The 24,524-nt window shown below is 40.4% G+C and overlaps 1 protein-coding gene across 4 annotated transcripts in view; it reads left to right on the plus strand.

Annotated features, from left to right (window-relative positions):
• The first annotated feature begins 331 nt into the window (after nucleotides 1-331).
• Nucleotides 332-24,524, plus strand: part of GOLM1 (golgi membrane protein 1) — a 35,205-nt gene continuing 11,012 nt past the window's right edge. For 2 of the 4 annotated variants that reach the window (XR_006016992.1, XM_042033707.1), the window contains exons 1-5: nucleotides 335-448; nucleotides 6,832-7,005; nucleotides 9,613-9,792; nucleotides 18,100-18,154; nucleotides 19,134-19,236. Coding sequence is in view for 3 of the 4 variants with exons in the window: in XM_042033707.1 (XP_041889641.1) it covers nucleotides 6,877-7,005; nucleotides 9,613-9,792; nucleotides 18,100-18,154; nucleotides 19,134-19,236 (467 nt within the window). In the remaining variant the exon portion in view is untranslated. Of the gene's footprint in view, nucleotides 449-6,831; nucleotides 7,006-9,612; nucleotides 9,793-18,099; nucleotides 18,155-19,133; nucleotides 19,237-24,524 lie in introns of all 4 variants that reach the window. The other 2 variants (XM_042033708.1, XM_042033706.1) reach the window with 2 other exon arrangements.

The following is a 24,524-nucleotide window of genomic DNA, read 5'->3' on the forward strand; positions in this document are numbered from 1 at the left end:
GCAGGGCGGGGCGAGGCGGTGCAGGGCGGGGCGAGGCGGTGCAGGGCAGGGCGGGGCGAGGCGGTGCAGGGCAGGGCAGGGCGAGGCGGTGCAGGGCGGGGCGGGGCGGTGCAGGGCAGGGCAGGGCGAGGCGGGGCGGGGCGGGGCGGGGCGGTGCAGGGCGGGAGGTGCCGCCGCAGCGGCTGTCCCGCGGTTTCCCCGCGGACGGGCGCTAAGGCCCGCTCCTGCTCATCCAGGGCGCCCCTCGGGCTAAGGCGCCGCCGGGACGGGGAGGGGCCGGGCCGGGCCGGGCCGGGCGGGGCGAGGCGAGGCGAGGCGGGGCGGGGCGGGAGCTTCCCCGCGTCCCTCTCTGCCCGCCCTCCTTCGCCTCGGGCGACGAGGGCAGCGGGAGGCGCGGTACCGCGCTCGCTCTTCTGCTCGGTGGGGGCGCAGCGGGCGGCACGGCGAGGTGAGGCCGCCGGGGGGGCCGGGTGGGTGGCAGGGTGGGAGGGTCGCCGGGCCGCGGCTCTGCCGGCTCTGTCCCGCCGGGGTCGGCTTGGCTGGCGGCGGTAGGGAACGAGCGGCGGCCCCGGCACGGGGCGTGCGCGGCGGGCGGCAGCCGGCCGTGAGGGCGGTGAGGCCGGCGAGGGGCGGCCCCGGGCGGGCTCCGTCCCGCGGGAACTTCCCGCTCGCTGCCGGCAGTGCTTGCAGAGGTACCGGGCCGGCTTGCCGGGGCTTAGCTGGCGTGTTTGCCGGACACTGATAGTACTTAATTAACCTCGCATTTCCTTGTTTCTTCAGCCAGCCTTCCCTCTTAAAAGTCTTGAGCCGGAAACATCTTTGAATATTCCTAGCGGAGGTAGAAATAATAATGTTGGAAATCAATGCAGGTGTGAGATACGTCCTCCTGCCTACCCTTCTCGGGAAGGGTCGGACGAGGTGGCCTTCCGAGGTCTCTTCCAGTCCGGGCGGTGACCTGGGACTGACTGTTCACCATCGTCCTCCTCCTCCTTCCGAGCTAGCCCCGCGTCAGTCTGCTCCTTGCTTTCCCTCTCCGTGAGCAGGGCTGCGGAGGCCTTACCCCTGCTCAGGGCACTGATGACTTTTCAAAAGTTCATGCCTCCAGAGGCCTTCCTTCTGCTTGCAAAAGTGCTACCCCCACTTCTTCAGAAATTTTTATTCGGCTGTTGGGTACAGAAAGAACACTGTTTATCGCCTGGGCCCAGGATGTTTGCCTTGCTTTACTTCATTGGTTCCCCTTGTCAGCTTGAAGATAGGAGTTGATCAGATTTTTAGAAAATCTTGCTCCTGAATTGAACTTTTTTGAATGGCCTTTCATCTTACATTTTAACAGCATTTTGCTCTTAAAGAACTACTTGTAATGTTGAATTTTTTTTCTCTCCTGGTGGGAGGTCTGCATGTTTTACAGTCAAACCATGTGTGTAGCTTTGCAGTGGTGGGGAAATGGTAGCACTGTAGTAGGTTTCTCATCACATATCTCAATTCAGTGTACTCTGTTTCCTAATCTTCGTTTAATATAAGTGGATGTCCTATTAATTGTGATCTTAACAAGCTAGTTCATGCTGTTTGTAAAAAATACTGGCAACAAAATATATTCATAAAAACAAATGAACAGTATGGCTAACTCTTGAGATAGTTCAAGTGTATAAGTTTGCATGTTTAATTTTATTTTCATACACAGTACTACAGGTGGTAGTAGTATTTTCTAGAAGTACACCTAGGCAGCACATCCAGAAACATGTATTTTTCCAGGTATTCTAGGACATTTTATCAAGTTATTTTTGGTTAGCTGACTTCTCTCATTGGAATAGATACCTACCTTAAACCTCTAGCATCTGTTTTGCCACATACCTGTTTGGGAATTCTCTTTAATCAGATAAAGGGCATTGAGGGTGATTGGTTATTAGCGTCTTGTAAAGTAGTCGTTTGAAAGAAGAGAGAGTTCTTGAGCTGAAACATAATTAGTGGTAACAGTCACCCTGTGCTTGGACAGATAGTGCATTTTTAGGGTTTTCATAGTCTTCTGATCTGTTACTTCTAGTTTAAAATGCATTAGAAAAGGAGGACCTGAGACCTGAATTGACTATCAAATGGTTATTTCTGAGCAGGATGAGCGTGAAGTTGTTGAATGTGTTGTGGTGAAAATGCCCTTCCCTTCCTGTGAAATTGTAACTTGATAATTTGGGTAAATAGTGACTCAGTGACATTAATTCAAAGTATAGAAGTTTGAGTAGTGGCTGTTGCTGAATGTTTCAGGGTGGTTTTTTTTTTTTCCTTTTTTTCCTGCATTTTGTAGGTCCCTGTGTAAGGCATATAGGAAGTTTGTGGTCAGCGGGCTTGAGTTCAGTGCACAAACTTTAAATCTCTAGTGGAAAAATGTTTGTTTGACCTCTTGACTTGCAAGTTTGAAAAGAAAAACCACCCCCGGACAGTGTTGCTGCAGAGGATGATAAGAAATCTGTGCTGTGTTTTTTGACAGTGTACAGTTCCTGACCCCTATGTACGGTTTGTACAGCCTTGAAAGCATAAAGGTTGCTGCTGGCTGTAGCTGGTTCTCACCATGGGGCTGTGAATAGTGCTGCTTGTAAGTAAGATCCTGCTGTAAGAACCAACTGGATTTATCTTTCAAGGATAATCACTACTGTGTATTAACCATGAACAAAATGAAAATTGAAAGGTTTTGACTCATTTTTTTCTGCACTCCATTTCCACCCACCCACAAATGGTCACTTTTTTTTTGGAAGACTGGGCACACAAATGTTTGCTCTCTAATTCACTTTTTAAAGAATTACTTGTTTTTCCAATTTTTTTTTTTAATAAAACCAAAGTTCTAGTACCTTTTATTCTGATTTACTTGTGTCTGGGTATAACTAACTAACTTGTCAGTGGAAGAAATTTTGAGTTAACTTGCTTGGTTAATCCAGCAGGCTTTAATTCAAGCAGTTGGACATAGGAATTTTGTGACAATATCTGAAAAAACGAGCAATTTCTCCCAGAAGCTCACTGGGAAGTTGGAAAAGAATCTGCAACAGGTGGGGATAGTACCACTGTCTGTCTGAGGGAGATGGGAGGAGGTTCCCCATTCTGGTCCAGTCTGGTTCGGATGGGATCTTGTGACCTCTCTGCTGTGTGTTAGTTGGTCCTTGTTGGGGTGGGTTTCTTTTTTTTGGTTGTTTGCTTTCTGTTTGGTTTGTTTTTTATGTGTGGGGGGATTTTTTGTTTTTTGTTTTTTGTTTTTTTTTTGGTCTTGTCTCTGGTTGTGGCTCTACATTTCCATAGGGGTTTTAGTAAGACTTTGTCCTTACTCAGATGTCCAAGGAGCTGTGCCTTCACTTTTCAGTGGCTGCTTCAGCTGTGCTTGGTCTTTAGATGCTGCTCTGCCTTATTCTGGCTTTGTACCAGTGCATTGGCTGGGTGGCAGAGGAGGTGGTTGGTAGGCAGGTGTGCTGGTGGGAAATAAGGGAGCCTTTTTGCTACTCTGTCTGCTGTGTGTCTATTGACTTTTTCATCTTTTTTGATTGTTCCTGCTCAGCAGGTCTTATAGAAGTATACAGATATGGACCCTGTGAGCAGAGAGACTTGGCCTTGCTTCTGGGAGTCTGAAATGAACCATTTTGTTTTGTGTTTACCCCTAGTGTGTTGGTCTTGAGGGTTGGTTGGCAAGGTTGTTATTTATCTGTAGTGGAAGATTGCTATCCTATATACCAGCTATCCTACTTCAGCTGAGTACAGTAAAAGAAAGACTTGCTCACTGTGGGAAGTAAAAGTATGCTGTATGTTAATTTGCTTGAGCATCTCTGAGTCTAAAACATCTCATTTTCAGTGTGGTACCACTAGTTTGGCAAAGCAGAAGGATGAAATCTGCTGTTCAGAAGTCAGGAATTTTACGCATATGCTTATTTTTACATCTGTCATGGACATTGGTGAAAGATGGAGTCTTTCGTGTTCAGTAAAACTATTTTCTTACCCATAAAATCAGAAACTTATTTTATATTCAGCTCAGATAACTGTGCCAGAGCAGATGTTTCCTGAAAAACAGCATGTGCAAATGCATTTTCATGTAAATGTGCTTATTGAGCTGATTTGCTTATCTCTCCTCTGAAATATGAGTGTGTATATCCATGGCAGAATGTTAAACAGTTTTTATTTTTAAACTATTGCGAGAGAGAATATCAGTATTGCAACTGAGGTAAAATTTTGGGTCTTCAGTATGCGAGTGGAAGATCCTTCTGTGTCTTGCATATTTTTCCTCTTTCTTTTGCTTTTCCTCTGTTCAGTATAAATTCCTAATTAATATAAATTATTTAAGGGCAAACAACACTGCCTTTTCTAGAAAGAGCAATGTATTGAAGTCAAACATGCTTTAGGGAAATCAGCACTTTCTTGCCTGTTTGTTTTTAACAGCTGAAAACAGCAGAAAAGGTGCTGATGCTGCCAGATTTGTGTACTATCTAGGTGTATTGGCATTTTTTAAACATGGTTTTATGCCCGTGCTTTAAGCTGCATGGTGAACTAATTATTCTTTCTTTGAACAAGATAGTTGCTTTACCTCCTTAAATTTTTGACTTGAACAACTAGTCCCATATATTTATCCAGTAGATAAATTCCAGTGCAAGCTGTTACTGCTGATAATGTGAACCATTTTCTGTAATTCTGACAGCTATGAGGAAAATATCAGTTATTTTATTCAAGTCACACTTGGAATGAATCATTGCATCTTGCAGTGCTATGTTTATAGTTTTTTCAAGTGTCAAGTGCACCTACTAATAATGCTCTTGTAGCAAAGAGCAGGATAGGGATGACTTCATGACAGGTTCTGACAGATGTTTTTTAAAATACAATATTTCATTCTGGTATGCAAAATTACCTCAATTCTCTTGTTCTTACCTTAGGTGGCAGTGCTAATCATGCCCTTTGTGCTCTCATTTTTGCTGCTCTGGAGGTCTGTGGTTCTTTTCAGGGACCACATGTAAGACATGGTGGCTCTGTATTTCTCACTTTCCTGATGACACAACAGAAAAATAGTCTGTGCAAGATGTGTGTGTTTCTGCAGTTCATAGCTTTCTACTGGAAATTTGTGCATGACTCTCTGTGTGTTTTAATCTACTGTATCTTAATTTTTTGTTTTACAAGAAAAAAAAGCACGGTTCCTCCCCATGCCTTTGCTTCTTAGTGTTGACCTTACTTCAACTGTATGTGGCCCTGTGGATGTTCACTGGAGCTGTGCTGCATGTGTCCCTTTGCTCCTTAGATGAGGTTTCCTTTAGGCAAGAAACTCAAGTCTCAGGTGTTAGACTTTTTTGCATTCTTTCTTTGGATTGTTTTGTGGTGTGTTTGTGTGTGAAGAGGCAACATTTTCGGAAAGTTGCGTTTTACTCTTACATATTCTGGGTATTCCACCCTCAAATACAAATTAGCAAGCTTTTCAAATGAACACACAGATTTGAAACCTTCATGAGTCTGGCAGTATTGTGCACTGACTGTTGAGAAAAGAGGAGAAGATAGATTTTTATCTTGGCTGCAAAGAGGGAATTTTGCAGAGGATGCATGCGCACTCTTAGGTGTAGGTGAGCTGTTAAAGGACTTAAGTGCTGGATGTACAGTAAAATCCACATTTCTGGTACCTGCAAAGTGGTGCCACCACATTCTTCCCCTGTGTTTACAGTGTATGTTCACATGAAAACCCTTTGAGAGCTGCTACCATTTATTAACTTTTAAAACCTTGCCACCTGTGCATTGCAGCTGTAGGGAAGAGTTTGCTTTGCTGAAGAGCATGTACCTTGAGAGATTGTACAATATATTTCTAGTAAGTGTATCCATTTTAGATTGAACTAGGCCTTGTGTTGCATATGTATTTGCTGTCTGCCTGGTCTTCTGTGCTTATTTTTGCTGTCTTTTGTCTACAGGAGCGCAGAAAGAAAAGAAGTTAATCTCATTTTACAAGGGAGCAATCTTCTACAAACTACAGCTGAAATTCCGAGTGGAGTTTGAGGATTCATAAAGCTAGATGCCATTAGGCTTATTAAGGCCAGATTTTACCGTGTCATGAAATGAATGTAGCCTATTTCAAAGAGAATTGCAACTGCCCTTTGCCCTGCCAATCTTTTAAAATGGGCTGTTTCACAGAAATTATCCAAGTCTCAACAACAACCAGTAGTATCCCTGGTACTGCTAATTCATTATTTATTTTCTGCAGGAGCAGAGAAAGCAGCTGAGGATCAAAACGGAGAACACTTAATTCAATTTAGCATCGAAATCAATGGAGTGTCTGCTCATATTCATATTAATTTCCATGTTTAGATTATCCTTTAAATAATTTGATTCAATCTGGTTTCCTTATTTATTTACAAGCTTGGGAACAAGAAGTTAGAATAGTAGTATCAGCTGGAATGAGTTGAAACGGCGCAATTTTAGGAAGCAAAGTGCAAATTCCTCCTCAAACAGCAAGACTAAGTTAATTTTCTGAGTAAATTAGGTAAACGGAATCTATCCTCTAGCCCAGTGTTGTCAGCTTAGCTTTTTGGGTAGAATATATGATAGAAGGATAGCTGGTTCTGTTTACTGCAGATTTTCATTGTATTGTTATCAGTATTCAAGACATCGCCCTCAAGACCGCGTGAAGCTTTATGTACAAGCTAATAGTGTGCGATGACCTTTTTTTGTGTTTCAGATGGAAATACCTGGACAGGTCAACACTAATACATTTACCTTCCTTGCTGGGTGTAGGCCTGTCAGCTGAGAGCTGTTGCATTATTGCAAAGAAAGTTTTACTGTGTGTATAAAGTAACTGTAATTGGGGATGCAGTATAATGTGCCGTTTTTAATTTGCAGGTTTCCATACTTGCTGTGGTTCTTCGGATTTGTTTTTTTCTTGCAATGGTAGGACTAGGAAACAGCTGTCGCGGGATGAAGTCTCCACCACTCCTCATGGCTGCACTTGTGGCGTGCATAATTGTTTTGGGTTTCAATTACTGGATTGCAAGTTCTCGCAGCATGGATCTGCAGGTAACATTCCTTTTGCTCTGCATGTCCCTTTGTACTTGTGCAGGTAATAAGCGTAGTTCACAAGAAGGATGATTCTCCTTCATGTGGCAAGTCAGGAACTTCAGCTTATTGTAGGAACTTCCATTAATTTTACAGTTGTTGCTTACCAGTAGTTGGAGACTGGGACAATGGGAGTACATGAAAGGAACCCAAAACTTGAACGTGCCTGCATGAGTGATACTTGTTACTTCTGCTCACACAAAGCATTCAGCTGTCTTGGGGCTGTTTCACATTAAACATGTGACAAATACCATCCCCTGTTTTTTGTCCCCTCCTCCCAAGCACCCCCAGTTTCCTCACCATCATGGATGTAGACAAAGCAGAAAAGGCCTTGGCTTTTGGAAGCCCTACTCAATAGTAACAAAAACGTCTTTATATCATGAACCCTGTGTTCATCACAAATCTAAAACAGAGCCCCACACCAGCTACTGCGAAGAAAATTAACTCTACCCCAGTCAAAACTGGCACACTCATATCCCTAGATTTGTCTTCGTATGTGACCCATAAGATTGTTTGCATACTTTCCCACCCAGTACAAGGAAATCTAGGTTGTTCAGTGTCTAAAAATCTAAATTTGTGTTTCTTAGTGACCCTTCTGAAGAAGGACATGCAAGTCATATGGAATAATTACCTTGTCTGATGATAACTAAATTTTTTATGGCTATTGAGCTTGGGTTTTAATCCTTTCTGGAGCATTTGTTCTGAAGTAGGGTACGTGAGTCAAGTTTCTGGTTTGTGACAATCTGCAGGACAGGTTTGGGGTTTTTTTGTTGTTGTTTTTTGTTGTTTGTCTGGTTTTTGGGGGTTTTTTAAAATTCTTTTCTTGTTGTTGTTTTGCTTTGTTTTGGTTTGTTTTTTTGTTATTGTTTTTAACAAGCTAACCTAAAACTTAACAACATGTTGATTAAATGTGGCTCATGAGAGCTCCTTCCCAGTTTATCCAGTGAATTTGTATCCTCTTTGTAACTGAGCCAAATTTTAGTACTGAGTTGGTAGCTGAAGGAGTTGAACTCCTGTTTCACCTCAGAGTGGGCACTGTTCAAGCAGGACACTTGTGTCTGGCCATGCGGTTAGGGGTACGTCTTGGTTTTCCCGTATGACTTCTGAGACTCTGGTCATCCCTTGCTTTCCCTTTAGTCAGTGACCTCAGGATGGTGGCTACCAGTGGGTAGTAACTGTATCGATATTGCTAAGTTTTGCTGCACTTCCATGAAGCAGCTGATAGTGAGAAATATGCCACCATCCTAGTTTATCTTGGTCTCAATAACCTAGAGACACAAGGTCCTCTGTTATTACTGATGTACTGTACCATCTTGTACATTTCTGCCAAAGTTAGCCTGAAAATTACTTCACTTGTGCTTAGTCACGCACTCTGAATGGAATAAAAGCATAGCTGAAGACATGGATGGGGCTTCTAAAGCACTCTGTAGAGCCATTTGTTTGTTGGCAAGACTTTGCAGCTATTACAACTGAAATGGAATGAGTGCTTTTCCTTGCTATTCCAGCTAAACTGCAAGTCCTCTTTTCTTTTTTTTTTTCTCTGCCTCCTCTCCCATTTCTTGCTTTCTGTGGTAGAGAAGCAGAGTAGGTGGGTCATAATATGCTACATAATACATAATATGCTACAAACTGTGGTGTAAGAAGGTTTGGTCCATGTTCGTGGAGTCTTGGAACATGCACATTTTTTATTATATCTAATTTTTAATCCACCTAGAATCACCAGGTCTTTTTTCATATGGGTAGATTCTGTTGATATTCCAACCCCTTTCCATGTTTTTGTATTCCTAATCATGCTGAAGAAAAATTTTAACCCAAAATGTTTAGAAACAATGTCCTGCAAAACTAACTTAGTACTTACAAAAAAGAAGTGGAGGGGAAGGGAAAAGAATGTGAAAACATCAGGCTTGATTCCTTAGCTTATGTCTCTGTATTTTTATGTACTGGATGTGATGGTGTTGAATTTTCTCCTGACTGTAGCTGCTCTTCGAGCAATCAAGAAGAATGATGATTTTCTGTTTATGAATGAATTTTTCTTATACATGTCTTTGTGTAATAGCCATCGGTGAGTTGTTAATATAAAAGTTGGGCAATATTGTCCTCCCTCTGCTTTTTTCTAGCTCTTACAGGAAATCAGATTGATTTGAGAGCTGAGTTTTCACACTGAGTTAGTGTAGGACCAACACAGAAGTGTAGAGCTGTCAGAATTGTATGGGTTACATTTAAAAAATTGTTTGACCTTGTACTTCAGAAAGATTGTAGACTCTTATCTTTTTTATGTTTATGTTTTGATTTGGGGGTTTTTTTAAGCTCAAGTACTGAGCTTTTCATTTTTCTTATCTTCAAGTGAAATTTTGACAGTGCCTACAAAACATGCACTCCTGTTAATTTATGTAAAACTTGGGAGGTTTGTGTCTCTGTGTGTATGACAAGTACCCCTGGCTGACCCAGGACTTTCATGATACCGGCATTATTAGAGCTGTGAAATTTGCTATTCCTTGAATACATTGGACAAGATTCTGGCAAGGGGGAAGCATTTCTGTTTGCTTTGGCTAATCTGCTCTTCCTCAGGGTCGAGTCATGGATCTGGAAGGCAAAGTCCGCAGGGCAGCAGCGGAGAGGGGTGCTGTGGAGCAAAAAAAGAATGAATTCCAAGGAGAGCTAGAGAAGCAACGACAGCAGATCGACAAAATTCAGTCCTTGCACAGCTTTCAGATGGAGAATGCCAACAGAGTGCATCAGGAAGAGAAGGTAAGGCTTTTTCTAGCCACGGTGGTCTGTGAGACTGTGGTCTACCAAGACACACTCTGCAACAGAAAATGTTGCTCACATGTTGCAGCTGATGGGCGTACAGTCAGTGTTAGTGTGGCAAAATGTTTTATGATTGTATTGAGAAAATGGACCTTGAATGCATGTTTTAACATTTGCTGTATAGCTTAGAAATACTAGAAGCCGCAAGTTCTGCAGTTCTGAATAAAACTCTTACCCCCTCTATAAATCATTGTTACCATACTTGGATTGGCCCTTGGCTTTCTTTCCTGTATACTAATGTTTTAAAAATGAAGAAAAAGAGGAAGACGCTCCAAGAGATATATTCCCAAATATTTGTAAGCGTAAGTGATTGATGTTTATTTCTAAATGCATTTCAAACTTTGTGGCACCTTGGCTTTCTGCCTCTAAAACTCAGTAGTATTGGGAAGACATGAGAAGGTAAAACTTTCATGGCACTGCTCCTGACAATTCAGCTTTGCCAGGGGAATGGAATTCCTTTGTGAAGAATGTGAAAAAAGCTACTTAAATAGTAGCGTGTATGATTCCTGCTGTGTAGTGTCTTACAAACTGTTTTGCTGTATATTTTCCTTGTGTTCCTGATACGGCTTTGATTGGAGTTGTTAGTCAGTAATATCACTTTTCTCCCTATTAGCAGAAGCATTTAGTTAGCAATTGCTTCTCCTGTAGATTCTCTTGGCTGAAATTTATAGATCAGTTTTCCAGGACTATTACGTTCAGCAGACTGAACAGACACATCTCATGATGGTAATACGTGCTTTTCAGGTAGCAGGTTCACTGTGAGGGAATGGTTTGCTGCTCAAAATGTGATGTGTGAGCAAAATACCACCAGTTTAATATTTGAAGGACATAGAGGAACAAAAATTGAGTAAAAGTGGAAGGTAGAATGTGCTCATCAATGGTGTATACAATTAATTTATTTTGAAATATTCTTTACCCCAAGTCTTCAAGGAAGTAATAAACCAGTTCTTTTTTACCTCATTTGAGACAAACATGTTTCTTTGATAATTTCTCTCTTCTTTGTGTTCAGTCTTTGCATATACTTTAAAAATATGAGGTATAGTTTTGTCTATTTATTTTTTTAATTTATGTATTTTTTAAAATGATACCTCAATATTCAGACAGGATTCAAGTGAGTAATCAATCTTGTTGTTACTTCTGCCTCCTATTATTGGGTGTTGCTACTGAATGCTGTGGCATTTTCTTGCATTCTACTTCAGTCCTACAGGGAGTGAAAACACATGCGTGAGTGGAAAAAAATAAAAATCAAAGGTAAGAAAAGGGCAAATGAATGCAATATTATGCTTCCTTTCTGTAAGTAGATATAGCCAGAGTTACTAAAGGGCACTGAAACTGTAAGGGCTGGCCGCAGAGTTTATAGCACAGGCTAGCAAGATGGACAGATGCTGAGAGAGTTTTAAGGAAGTTTAGAGAATGAAATGTTACTTCTGCCAAGCATGGTGTGCCACCTTTTTGTTTCAAATTTCTGGCATCAGATGAATGGTAGGTGGCACCACACAATACACTTTCCTTGGGGTGTTTTTGAGTCTAGAGGACATGTGGGAACTGTTCATTAAATCTGGCATCCATGCCAGGAGAAATGGTGAAAAGTATTTTACAGAACTAGAACTGCTGTTGGACATGGGGTGGAATGTGGTGTCTGGGGAAGACTCAGAGTGGCTTCTGGAAAAGAAAGTCTTTATTCTGAAGTATCTTGCTGTTTTCTTCTGAAAGAGTCAGTGTTAAAGGCGAGGGAGACAACGCATTCACACCTGGAATTGCAATGGCTTGTAGAGATATGCAGCCATGTGGTAAGACAGTGGTATTGCTGGAAAGCTGTGCATTTGTCAAAAGAAGACATCAGCCAAGTTGGCATGGATTCATCCACTGTAATTCAGGAATGCCTCTGATACGGTGGCAGGGAAGAGAGGAAAAACTTAATTCTCCTCGCTAATGACCTTTATCTGAAGAAGCTGTATAGGATCAGAGGCTATTCCACAGAGGGATGTGGAATATAAGACTCTTTCTGAGTGCTTTTTTGTTTGTGTGTATCTATACCCAGGTATAAGTGTGTTTTGTATGTTCATGTCTTGTATACACACACATAACCTTGTTGGTTGGCTCCATGGATTCCAGTGGAATATGTGATTCCTGGGAGGAGAGTAATGAATTCACCCTTTCTGATTCTGGGATGCTTGTTCCTTGAACTGAACTTTATTTGCTCTGTGAGGATTAGCAGCAAGTATTTACCTAGTCAGGAAGAATGAATGCAGATCCAAATCCCAAGACTCTCAACTCATTTTACAAGTATTTTACAACCTCTATAACTAACTAGAGATTCTTGAGTCATAAATGAGATTTTGCTTAGTTCTTCTTGCTGTTCTTAAAAATTAAAATGCTTTCAGCAGAGGTGTAAGACTGATTGGTCCATCTCAAATCTCCCACTTTTTCAGGAAGAAATTATGGTTCTTCTGGCTATAGAAGAAACTTACATCCAAGGCATACTTACACAATCTGGTCTTCTAATCAAAAGCAACTCCTAAGTAACATTTGAGATCAATTGTAATTGCAGTTCATCTCTGCTCACTGTGTTTTATTACTCTGCTGATAAAACACAGAATAATTATAGTGCTGATTTACTTTCATACCAAACTAAAACACCAGTAAGGTATGTGCCCAGTTAGTCATTGTTACTAGCAGTGTGGTAATCTCTTTGAGTTAAATCTGTGTTCTTTTGTAGTAGAAGTGTCTCTGTGCTACTTGAAGTATGAGGGCATAGAAAGTAGGTAGTCTGAGCCTGTTATACCAGGTGGGCTCACCATTCACCGAGCCAATATAATTCTGAAAAATTGCTATTGTAATTATTTTCTTAGGTCTGAGTATGTATAAAACACTACTGTCACCAGTCTGCCTTTAAAAAACCTGCTTGAATTTTTAAGGATTAGTGCAGATTTAGGAAATGGCTTCTGGAAATCCATGCAGAAATAGAATGAAGAGATCAAGTAACCTTACTTGAACACTTGATAACCACAATTCAGGAATGCAAAAGGGCTGTTCCTAATCTGTAAACAATTTTGTAAAGAATAATATTCTCTGTGGTTGTTATTCAGGGCTCATGGCTTCTGGGATGTACAGAGCCACAGAAGTCTCTTTGAAGAGCATAAGTACAACAATATGTTTAATATCACTTAACTGCAAGAGCGTGATTTTGCAGTTGGTAATTTTCTTTGGATTTACATATATCTCCAACCTAAATCTGGTTTTACTGAGGAGAAGGGCCAAGGTTTGTACGTTCTATGTGAAGCATGTCAGTGTCCTGTTGCTGAGTATCTTTTAACACTGGCCACAGCTGCTCTCTGGTCCCCTTCCTCTGGGAAAATTTCGATTCCCAGCACAATCTTCTGACACAAAATACCTATTGGTATGCACAGAGTCAACTCCACTCAGAAGGAATTACAGTAGTCTGCAGGGAGAGAGAAGAAAGGTGCCTTTTCCTTTTCATTGAAGGCTATATGTGTTTTATCTTTTGATTCTTTTTTTTTCAACCCAAACAATATTGCATCTTCTAGTTTTGGAAAAGCTTTGAGGTAAGGAAGCACTGCCTCATGTCCCATATTTGCCATAGCACGATATTACTAAATTAGCAAGAGAAATCAGTATGCATACTCATAATTGGTACAGCAAAAGTCTAAAAGATCACTTCTGTCCAAAACATATCTTCACATGGTGGGAAGAAAAAAAAAGGATGAGACTAGCTGAACTAGAAAGAAGGAATTTAGAGTATATGTAGTTTAAGCATTACCTCTTCACAGCTAAATGAATGGACAGAAAGTCAGAATTTGCATTAGCTATACCTATGGAAGTTTTATATTAATATTCTCATATCATAGGATTTTGTTCTGCTTCCATTGTCTATTATTTGGGGTTTATTTAAACGTAACAGTACAGTGAAAGTCCTGCAGTTTCACAAGGCTTTTTTCTTCAATCTACTTGCTGTTGCCCTGTACCTGTAAAAGTAATTTTGGATTCATGTGTGTCAAATTCCACCCTCTTGTGTTGAGATTTTAAGAAACTAAGTTTGCAATTTTGGTGGTTTTAAAGGCAGAACTGCACCATGTCATGGTGTGCATGTCTTTGTGTCTTCCATGACAAAACAGAGAATCTAGATTGCTTTTAGCACAGGCTTTGAAACAAGGTTGAGTCTCAGATCTTTGACAGAACCACTCTTCAGAAATAGAGGTGGTTTTTTGGGTTTGGGTTTTGTTGGGTGCGTGAGTTGTTCATTTGGTTGGTTGGTTTTTGTTTGGGGTTCTTTTGTTGGTTGGGTGGGGTTTTTTTACATTTATTGAGGAAAAGTGGAATTTCTGAATGGAATTCAGTTTATTGAGAAACAGATTTAAATGAACAGTGTCTTCTCAATTTTGAGCTTGAAATTTGTTGTCAGGCTTACTTCAATTGATGTGCCTCCACTGAAGTATACATGAGTGTGCAGCACAACAAGTAACCTTAAAGAGAAATATTTCCTTAGGTATCTTATTTATGAACTTTCCCCCCACATACTAATATGCACTTTAGCTGTTAGTCTCTTAGCCTGGAACCAAAAAGCCTTTTTGTGGCTAGTTGTCATGTTTTAACCCCAGCTGGCAACTAAATACCATGCAGTGACTTACTCACTCCGCACATGTCCCCCTACATTTTTGAAGAAAACTCTGTGGGTTGAGATAAGAACAGTTTGATAACTGAGAGAGAGAGGAATAAAACCGAAGAGAAACAAGACGTGCACAATCCAATTGCTCAGCACCTGCTGAATGATGCCCAACTTGTCCCCCAGCAGTGACCGGTGCCTCCTGGCAAACTCCCCTATTTTATGTCCCGACATTCTATGGTATGGAATGTCCCTTTTGCCAGTTTGGGACACCTGACTGAGCTTTCTCCTGGTTTTGTGTGCAACTGCTGGCTGGCAGAGCATGGGAAATGGGAAAGTCCTTGTCTTAGGGTAAGCACTACTGAGCAGCAAGTAAAATATCAGTGTGTTGCCAGCATTATTTTCATGCTAATGCCAGCGTAGTGGTGGGGAGCCGTGGGAGTGTGCAAGACAGAACCACGCTTTTTCTTTGCTGTAAGGACTTAAATCAGTTTGAGTTAATAATGAAATGAGAGCCCTGCTTTTCCCTGATTAATTATAAATGGCTGTTTCTGCATGTATAAATCTTAGCTTCCCATCTTGCTTTATTCACGGTTGGATTTGTTCTTACCAGCTGAGTTACTGATCCTGTGGCTTATCTTTGTCTCCTTTGAGCTGTATTTGTGAATGCAAAGCCTCTTTTTTCTTAAGTTTTAGTGTTTACACTCATCAAATTCTTTGCTTTCTTTTTTCTGTTGCAATGTCTCATTATGCTTTTTAATACACCACATACAGTCAGTGTTAGAAAGCATATATGTCAGTTCAGTGTGCTTGGGCTAGCTTGGTTCTTGAGAGTAGCAAATGCTGGAGGAGTTATTGTGGTAATTCCTCCAAGGAATGTGTGTATGGAGAATACTGTTGGGCGTTACTCAGATCAAGTGCATTTACATAGTTCAAAGTATGTGCTCAAAACAAAGATTTCAAATAATTTTTCTCAAAGCTTCCTCATGCATATTTCTGTGTTATGTTTTTTTATTTTGAAACAGTAACTTTAGCTTTGTCTTTCTTAAGTAGAATAAGACTTATGTGGACATGTTCTGTGGTGAATCTTTGGCAGCTGTGATTAAAAAATTTGCTGTACAGCTGGAGCAAGTAATTTTCCCTCACTGCTGGGGGAAGTGTGACTTTTGAGTTTTGGTTTCTGAAGACCTGCTGTCCACAGCATTGTCTTCAATCAAAAGACTGATATTTTTCCTCTTTGATAGTCATAAGGACTTCTGTGCAAACATGTTTACAAATACAACAAGCTGGTTCTATGTTACTGAGTTACTCTGTCACAGAACATCAGATTTTGATATGGTGATAGAGTGATTTTCCAAAAGCTGGATATTTTGCTCCTGGGGATTATAGCTATTGTTTCATGGGCCGATTGAAGTTTAAAATGGGAGTCTCTTTCTATAACTGACTATTGGCACGTGTCTGCTGAGTGCTTCCCAGCAGTTTTCATTCTTGACCTGCATAAAACCCCAAAAGTATGTTTGCTTAATTTACAGCCACAAGATGAAAATTAGTCAACACTTGAATGACAGGAGGAAGAATGGAAGGCCTGATGTTATTGACATAGTGAGATTGGAAGCTGGCAGTTGCAGTACTGTCCTGTAAATTATTAAAGAGTATTTCCTGCTCAAGTTAAACAGCGAACTAGATTTTAACAGGGTTTTTCCTGGACTTTTGCCCACCTGTTCAAGGAAGTAGGTATGGTATTGCCAAAATAAAGTTTTATATGCAATCCAGAAAGACAAAGGCACACTTCTTTTTTTCCCTGTTGTAATTCAAAGAAAATTTTTTTAACGTGGAAAATAACTTTTTTCACTTCAGCTAATCACAGTTATTATTGTCCTAATGTACAAAACATGTAACACTTGTATGTTGTACTGCCACATAAGTGATCCTGGCATTTAGAAATTTCATTTTAAGGAGAAAAACCCCCCAACCAACCCCTCCTCCCCCCAATAAAAAGATTGCCCCCCCCCCCCCAATAAAAAGAACCAAAACCAACAATGCCCCCAAAAAACTGTAAGAACATAAAATTGCTCTATCATACTGATTTTTCTAGTCCATTGACAGTTTCTGATAATGGCCAATGCTGTATTATCTTGAAGGTGATAATCTGGAACAACCTGACTACATTGTTCACACATTAGCAAAACTTGGAATTTCCACTGAAACATTAACTTCCTTTCCCCAATAACCAGTGAAAACAAATTTATTTTTTATTTAGCTGTCCTATGAGAAAGGAGAGGGAGATATATTAAACAATCCTACATAAATGTTTTTATTACTGTTTTTTGATTTTCTATTTGCGTTTTAACAAAGGAGCAAGATGTTTTTCCTTGAGGTTTCACGGTGGCGTTCACAGAACAGCTGTACATATAGAATGGTGTAGAAATACTTAGCAACAGCTGAATGACCACCTCTGTGAAGTGGGACTCTTTAAAGGGTCAACCAAAGACAAATCTACTACTCTGGTGGGTGCTAGCCACTCAGGTTTATTTAACGCTGCGCTTCATCTAATCAGCTGGCTTTTATTACTGTAGCCTTTGTGAAGAAAGGCACTGACAATGTTGTCAGTGTTTCAGGGTGACTTGGGCAGACAGAATGGGTGCTGTTACTTCTTTTCAGGCTTGGACATACGCACACATCAATACTAGAGCAGAAACTTTGGGAAACAGGGGGAGTTGATGTATTCTTATCTGGGATCCTTGAAGAATACTGAAGTTTCCCAGGACAAGGATAATAGCGGTACTGGCAATAAAGCCTAAGAAATACCTTCCTAAGACTGGACTGGATTTTTTCTGAAGAGCTGGTGGATCTCTTTTTTGTATTCTTAAGAACTCTTCTGCATCAGACTTGCTAAATGTTGAATATGAATAATGTCACTTAGGCTTGACTTGACTCAGTTTTCAGATGTTTTGGGGTATGTGTGTATATGAAATGGTAGACACAGACTGATGGAAGAATAGACAAAAAATGTTTGTATGTTTACTACCTCTTCAGAATGAGAGGGAGAACAAAGTGAGGGAGTGGAAGAAGGCTGCTCCAACATGAAAGCAATCAAGAAGATAGGTAGAAAAGGGATTCAATGCAAGGGCTTCACATTGCTTTCATGGAGTTGCTTTATGCTGAATGATTAATACTTTCATAGCTCATCTTTGCGTGCCTGAATGCAGGTGTATTGATTCCTGAGTGAGAGGGTAATTGATAGTGAGCTGTCATAGGTTGTATTCTTCCTTCAGGAGATAAATACAGTAAGTCTGGCTGACTCCCGTCATGATATTAAACTAGAATAAAGTGACAAGCAATTGTAGTATCTTTAAATTCCTTTAAATTTTTCCTCTTTTTATTTGTGCAGTGATACCTTCTCCCACTCCCCATTACTGGAAAATCTGGGTTAAAATGAATACTTGTTGTTTGCAATTGTAGATCTCTAAAGCAGCTAAAAGTTTTTGTTCAACTGTGATGCACAAACTAACAACTGTGACACAAAAAATAGATCTTGTTACAATATTTTGATAGATGTTGTTTATAGTGGTAATACAGGCCCTTTGCAATTAAAACACTGCATTTTGTTCTGCTTCTTTCAGGCAATGCTGATGAGTAACATCACACTAAATGATCGATTGATTCAGAGTCTACAAGGTACGTTGTAGTACCCCTGTGAATCTCTCTCTTACTGTTTTTTAGGCTCCCTGTTTTTTAAGACTTGCATGTTTCTTTTGAGAGTGCTGCATTTCTTCAAGTCCTGGGGGTGGTGCAGGAGCTGCCATGACTTAGATACTTCATCTGCATAACTCCAGTTAAGTGTCAGACTAATCTGCCTCAACAGTCCTTGTAGTGCTTGATGTAGTACTCCTGACTCTTTTGATATTATACAGAATAGAAGTAAGTTAATATATTGATTCTTCATTCTCCTTGGCAACATATTCTTGCATTCTTCCCTGAGGTGTGGGGTCATGCATTTTAGCACCAGAGGAATTCACAAGTCCTTTATTAAATAAGAAAACTCAGTCTAATTCATTTCTATTCATGGTTGTGCTTCAAAAATTGTTGTTAGCAATGTATTCCTCTGGAGGTTCCTGGAAATGAATCCTATAAACAAGTAAGTGTGTTGTGGTGTTGCCTTCTGGTACCCTCTCACAAAGCTTTCTATCAGGAAGAAAACTCTGAATCATAGATGCCTCTGTTGCTGAGGATCATGGCTATAAATTGCATGTTATTCAGGGAAGCATTGCAAGCTCATCTTTATGTGGCTGATAAATGTGAATGCTGTTTCATACTGTGTTCTGATTATGATTTCATAGACTTAAAGATTTTCCAGACTGCAACTTAGCAGGGTTTGCAAATCAGTTCTGTGTATTCCTTAAGAGGAAAAGTAGGTAAAAATATACATTGTACTGTTCTTGCTAAATGTTGTGCTGAAAAGTTATTCTTACCAGATTCTCTGCACCCTTGTTGAATAAATTCAACAATTATCTATGCATTTGTGTATGATGTGTAGTTTGCATAACAGATGGATTAATTTCGCATGCTTACTATAGATTTGTTGTTTGATATTTCTGTTGTAGAATATATAGGTGTATGTGTATTTTAATATGTATTTTAATTCTGTTTTGATCAGAACACTTGAAAGAGTTACAGACGGAATATGGAAAGCTACAGCTGGATGTTTTCTGGTTTCAGAAGAACCAGACTAACCTTCAGAGGAAGTTCTCATATGACCTGTAAGTATGTTCTTTAGGAAAGATGACTTCCCAAATTATAGGTGACTTGGTTATAACCCAGAGTACTCTTGTGTTAGCTATAGTACTGTTAGTTAAAATACATTATTAAGGAGAAAGTAACATCTGACACCTCTTCTAAAATTGCTCACAGTTGATCTTGGAGAAGAGCATAAACTTTGCAGTATTTTTCATCTTTGTGTCCACACACTTCTTGATGCTCCTTCTATTGCAGGAGGATTAAGGTAGCAATATTATCCCTTAAGAATTGTGGGGGAAAATTGAAACATGAAGAGGCTAAATTCTGAAGAAGTTTGCGTTAAGATAGGGGAGCGTCTGATGAGAAGCTGTACCTTATTGAGCTGCCAGAGGTCTTGGGAATTTCTGGTACCATCAGACTCATGTGTTCTGTTTTACTTGACGTACCTAGTCATGGCTTTTTCTTGAGATTTCCCACTGAATTGTAAAGCATGGATAGCTGAACAAAAGTACTTACCCATATCCTTACACTAAATACACATTTCTGGTATTTCTAGGAATTTCTCCTTAGTCGTTTCTGCTCAGTAATATCCTTGTTTCCTCCACCTGCCTTCACATCCTATAGGATCTTCCCCCTTGTGCATAAATAGAAAAAAGCAATAAAATTTGCTGTTTGCGTGTTCTCATAATGATGTTCCATCAAGAGTGTAATTGTTGTAGTGATAGGTATTTTTTCAGCAGCCATTGTTTAGCCAGGTTTTGTAAAAATTATGACTAAAAGTGGACCATGAAACTCAAAGAACTTGAATTCTGCAGGCTTATCTTGAAGTATTTTCTTCTGTTTTTCCACCTCCTTAGAATTAAGGATTAATGTTAGTGCTTCTGTAACACTTACTGATGACCAATTGGTTGTGACCTTTTTTTTTGAATTATTACTCATGTAAATAAGATAGATTATATTAGTGGAGCTGTAATTTAAGATGTCTAACAGAAAAGTAGAAGGAAGTTGGATACTTTAGTTTGTACCTGCCTTTCAATAAGCTGTGTTGCTAGTGTGTTAAGGGGCTTTTTCCCACTCTGTGTTTGTTGTGTACCATGGTTGTTAAGCACCATCTGTTTGCTGTTTAGTTAAATGACAGACCTGAGACTCATGGACCTCTGTTGATAGTTCTGTGTTAGTCAGTGAACCTGTTTGCCAGTGTCTTCCTTTTAAGACTAAGATCAGCAGAAACAAATAGATCTGGATATAGCACAAATATATCTGTGTGCTGGACAGTTGTGCTCCACATGAGAGGTACACCCATGAAGCACTGGCTTGATATACACATGCAGGGAAATAATACAAGGAAAATGTAGTGAGTCTGTCTTCTGAAAATTTTGAGGTTTATCACCCATGTCTGGTGCTTACAAGCATGGCTCTGTTGAGGAAATCACTGACAGAGCACCCCTGTTTGTGGTAGTGTACCATAAAGAATCCCTCTTCATTTAACAAAGGAAGGTTGTATTCAGACAGCATACTCCAAGGTCTGGGCTGGCTCCAGGTGAAAAGCTAAGCTTGATAGTAAAGGTGGGTTTGCTTTTATCAGGGTAGGTGTAGAGACATGATAGATCAACCATTTGGTAGCTGAACAGGGACTCAGTTAGCTGACCTGTCTCCAGCTGGTCCTGAGACAGCTGTACCAGTTCCTAGAGAGTCTCTATGGGAGTCTGTAAAGGCAGTTATCTCAGCCAAGGAGCTATGCTATCTTCACTAACTTTGTTGCATAATACTTCAATGTTCGTTTTCTATTTATAGATTCTTTTCCTGAGAGTCGAAGTGAGGAAAACAAGCGTAGCACTCAGATTTTCATGAAATAATTTATAGCTTGGGTACTGTGCATCATTCACACAATTCTAGGAGGAACATGTATAAATGTGTTTTTAAAATGTTGCTTGTTGTGTACCTTTAGGGAGGATGTTGGAATGTTAATATTTCTCTGTTGTGGTGTTCTGGTAATTGCAGACATGGATATTTGATAGTACTTGGCTACATATGTTCCTCTTTATTTTATGCTCAATTAATACTGTCACTTTAAATGATTGCAAACAAGCTTTTCCCAATATGATTGTGGGCCTAGGAAAATAACAATTATTAGAAAGATTCCAAATGTTATTTCTAATCTGTCTTCCTTCCTCCCCTCCACATTCGGAATAAACCACTGTGTTACCTCTCTGTTCGTCTGCCTTGCCAGGAGGAGGCATTAGACCTGATTATGTGCTTCTTCCTTTTACTTGGATTTGTATGGTTGAAGGTTTTGCACCTTAGGTAGCAAGTACACTATGCCCAGTGCAAAAATTGAGGGACCATATTATTTGTATAATTGAAAATGTTACAAAAAGATGACAGAAATCAATTGCCTTTTTCAAACAGCACATTGTAAATCGCTCCATTTAAACATTCAGTAACTACTCTGTAGAAGACAGTGGTAAGAGCAGTTGTGAATATGGAATGCATAAGAAGAAAATCTGTGACCGTAGGAAAAAAAAAAATCCTTGTTTCTTCTTTTACCTAAGTCTTGAAGTTTCATCTTACCATTTTTTTGAACAAGCTTAGTGTTTTCAGTGCAGAAGCCAGCAGGAATTATCTGACCTTACTGGTATTGTGTGCCAAAGGAGTGTGCATTCCTCAGCAGTTGACTTCACAACATACCTTTGGTGCACACTGTGCCCAGTGCTGTCTGGTCATGGCTAGAGCTTCTGCAGCAAAGGTTCACTGGCACACTGACCCTTCTCTCCTGCAGCAGCCAGAATGAAACAGAAGCCTCTGGACTGATCTTTTGAAATCATTATTGAATACATTCCAATATTCAAATACATTTTTATTCCCAAGACCTTTGGTTGTTACATAACTGCTTTTTTAGAAATCTTGCTACGTGTAAAAGGTCTGATAATTAGTTTGGTATTTGCAGACCTTAAAAGTGCAAGAGTGTGAGTGCAGGAGTAACCTTTTTTGGTGGGGTTGAAAGGAGGAGGTTGATAGATGCTCCTGGAGAACAAAGATACTCTGTTTCTCATGCTGGGGATTGGCAAATCCAGCAGCCCAGGAGGGGAGAGGCTGCACATCTGTTCCTGTGAGCAGATCTGTAGGCTGTCAGGTATGCCGGTTCACACAGAACACATGAAGCATGAGCACAGACAACACCGATAGACTCATCCCTCTCCTGTGAGAGTGAGTGTCTGCTAGTGCAAAACATTCTGTGGGGGTGGTCTAGACAGGCTGTCCCTCCTTCTCAGTTTGCTTGTGCCTCTGTGCTTAGGCTCATGGAGATCATCCTTGGATGGGCTGGTGGCTCCTTTGATGGGCCTGGAAGCAGCTGTGGAGGGTATTATTTGGGCTCCTTTGTGTGTGTGCAGGTGAGCTCTGTGTCACAGAATTAACTATGTAGTGAAGGAGAAAACATGCCACAGAGACTGAGTTTAAGAGCAGTAGGTTTGCACATTTGAAATGTCCTGGTGATGGGATGAGGTGGAGAAACTAATGCTGTCCCTGTACTCGAGAAGTTCTTGTATGCATGAGTACAGTATAAAGGAATTCTGTTACAGACAATAAATTTTAAATGGTGAGGATTTGTCACAAATGTTAAATGAATTTTATTTTCATGTGCTATGTGAGATGAAAGTGCAACCTTTCACAAATGCTCTATCTCTGACTTCAGGTCGTCTGTGTTCTGCATCTTTCTCAAGCTTGCAAACTGAGATGCAGACAATTAATATGTCCTTTTATTTCCTAGAAAATACTGAAAGTGTGCATAACTCAAGCCTATGCTGTTTTACTGTCTCTGATGTTCACCAGTTTGAAGCACTGCTTATTTTGGTGACTCTTCCAGGTATTAGCATTATCAAATCAGGCTTTAGAATAATGTCTAGTCAACAAGAAATTGTAATGAAGGTAATTAATTTGTCAGTTCATAGCCTATCTGTCTGCTACTGTTCTTCCTTTTTGGGTGCGAACTACAGAAGGGATTTTTTGCTTTTGAAGAGTAGAGGTGGAGACAGGTGAAGGTGCAGTACAAATGAGTTACTTGCTGTGGTAGAGTGCACGTACCCCAAGAACTCCTTCGGATTATGTAGCTTATTTGCAGCTTGAGAAACTGCAATATGCCTGTCTGAACCAGCTGCTGTTGCACGGAAGGTACTGACACTCTTAGTAACACTGGTCAGAGCCAGAATCAGGGGAAATTTACCTGCCTTCTTAGTCTTAGTGAGGGGGAGGAGAAACTTGCAGTATGTTGACCATGATGTTCTACAAAGGTTGCTGAAAAAGATTTTGAATGCAGAAAGATGTGTTTGCAAGGTCTGTAGCTGATTGTATATGTAAAAACTGGAAGCTACCTTTGAGTGGAAAAAACAAAGGAGAGAGAGAAAGGAGAAAAGGTTTCAAAATCCCAGAAGACTTCTTTGCTGCTAGACCAGCAGGGAAAAGCAAATGGGGTCCCCAGCCAAGAGCCTGCTCTTCCTTGGGCAGGCTCTCCAAGGCAGTGAGTACAGACAGTGATGGTGATTTTTTATCACATTTTCCCCTAGTGTGATGCTCTTCCCATTGGGATCCTCTCAAACTGGTGTTCCTGTTCATAGTGGGGTCAGAGCATACTTGGAGTTACATGATGACTAGTTTCTAAGACTTCTGCATATGTATTATGGGGTAATGATTATCTTGCTTTGTTATTCACTAGATCTTATTTTTCCTCTGATGTAAACCAAAAGCTTTAAAACGACTTCTAAAGAGAGTAGGAGAGAAAGGAGGATCTTGCCCTGACTGTGGCCACTTGCCCTGAGAAACTGAGGTTGACAAAACTCCTGGGCTTTGCGCAGGATCTCCAACACATCCACAGAAGGGGAAAACACTGCCCTGGCAGCTTTAGGAAAAGCACTGCTGCAAACAGCAGGCCTTGCCTAGGAGTTACAGAGCTGTGAGGGAAAGCAGGCTGTAGAGATGCAGGTAGAAGACCCCTGCTGTCGCAAAGGTTATGGTGCTGTGTAACTATTAAAAGTATGTAAAAGATACACAGTGCTTGCGTCTTTAGGATATGTTCCTTCCAGAACTTATAGTAGCTACTAATGAACTCCATTTCTGTAACATATGTTTTGCTATATCTTGCAGCACTGCGCTTTGCTGAAATATTGAGAAAGGGTGTTCAGTTTGCTAACAGTAGATTACACCTGTTTTCTTTTTCAGCTGATACTTTTCTGTTTCCTCTTTCTGGCTAAAATCAAAATACGAATTTCTGTAATCATAGTAGAAATGCTTCAAGGATCAAAATTGTTTTTAACTT

This window comes from Corvus kubaryi, unplaced genomic scaffold (genome assembly GCF_017639235.1).
Source record: "Corvus kubaryi isolate FWS band 111438036 unplaced genomic scaffold, C.kubaryi_AGA036_p1.0 37357, whole genome shotgun sequence".
In the NCBI taxonomy this organism is placed as follows: domain Eukaryota; kingdom Metazoa; phylum Chordata; class Aves; order Passeriformes; family Corvidae; genus Corvus; species Corvus kubaryi.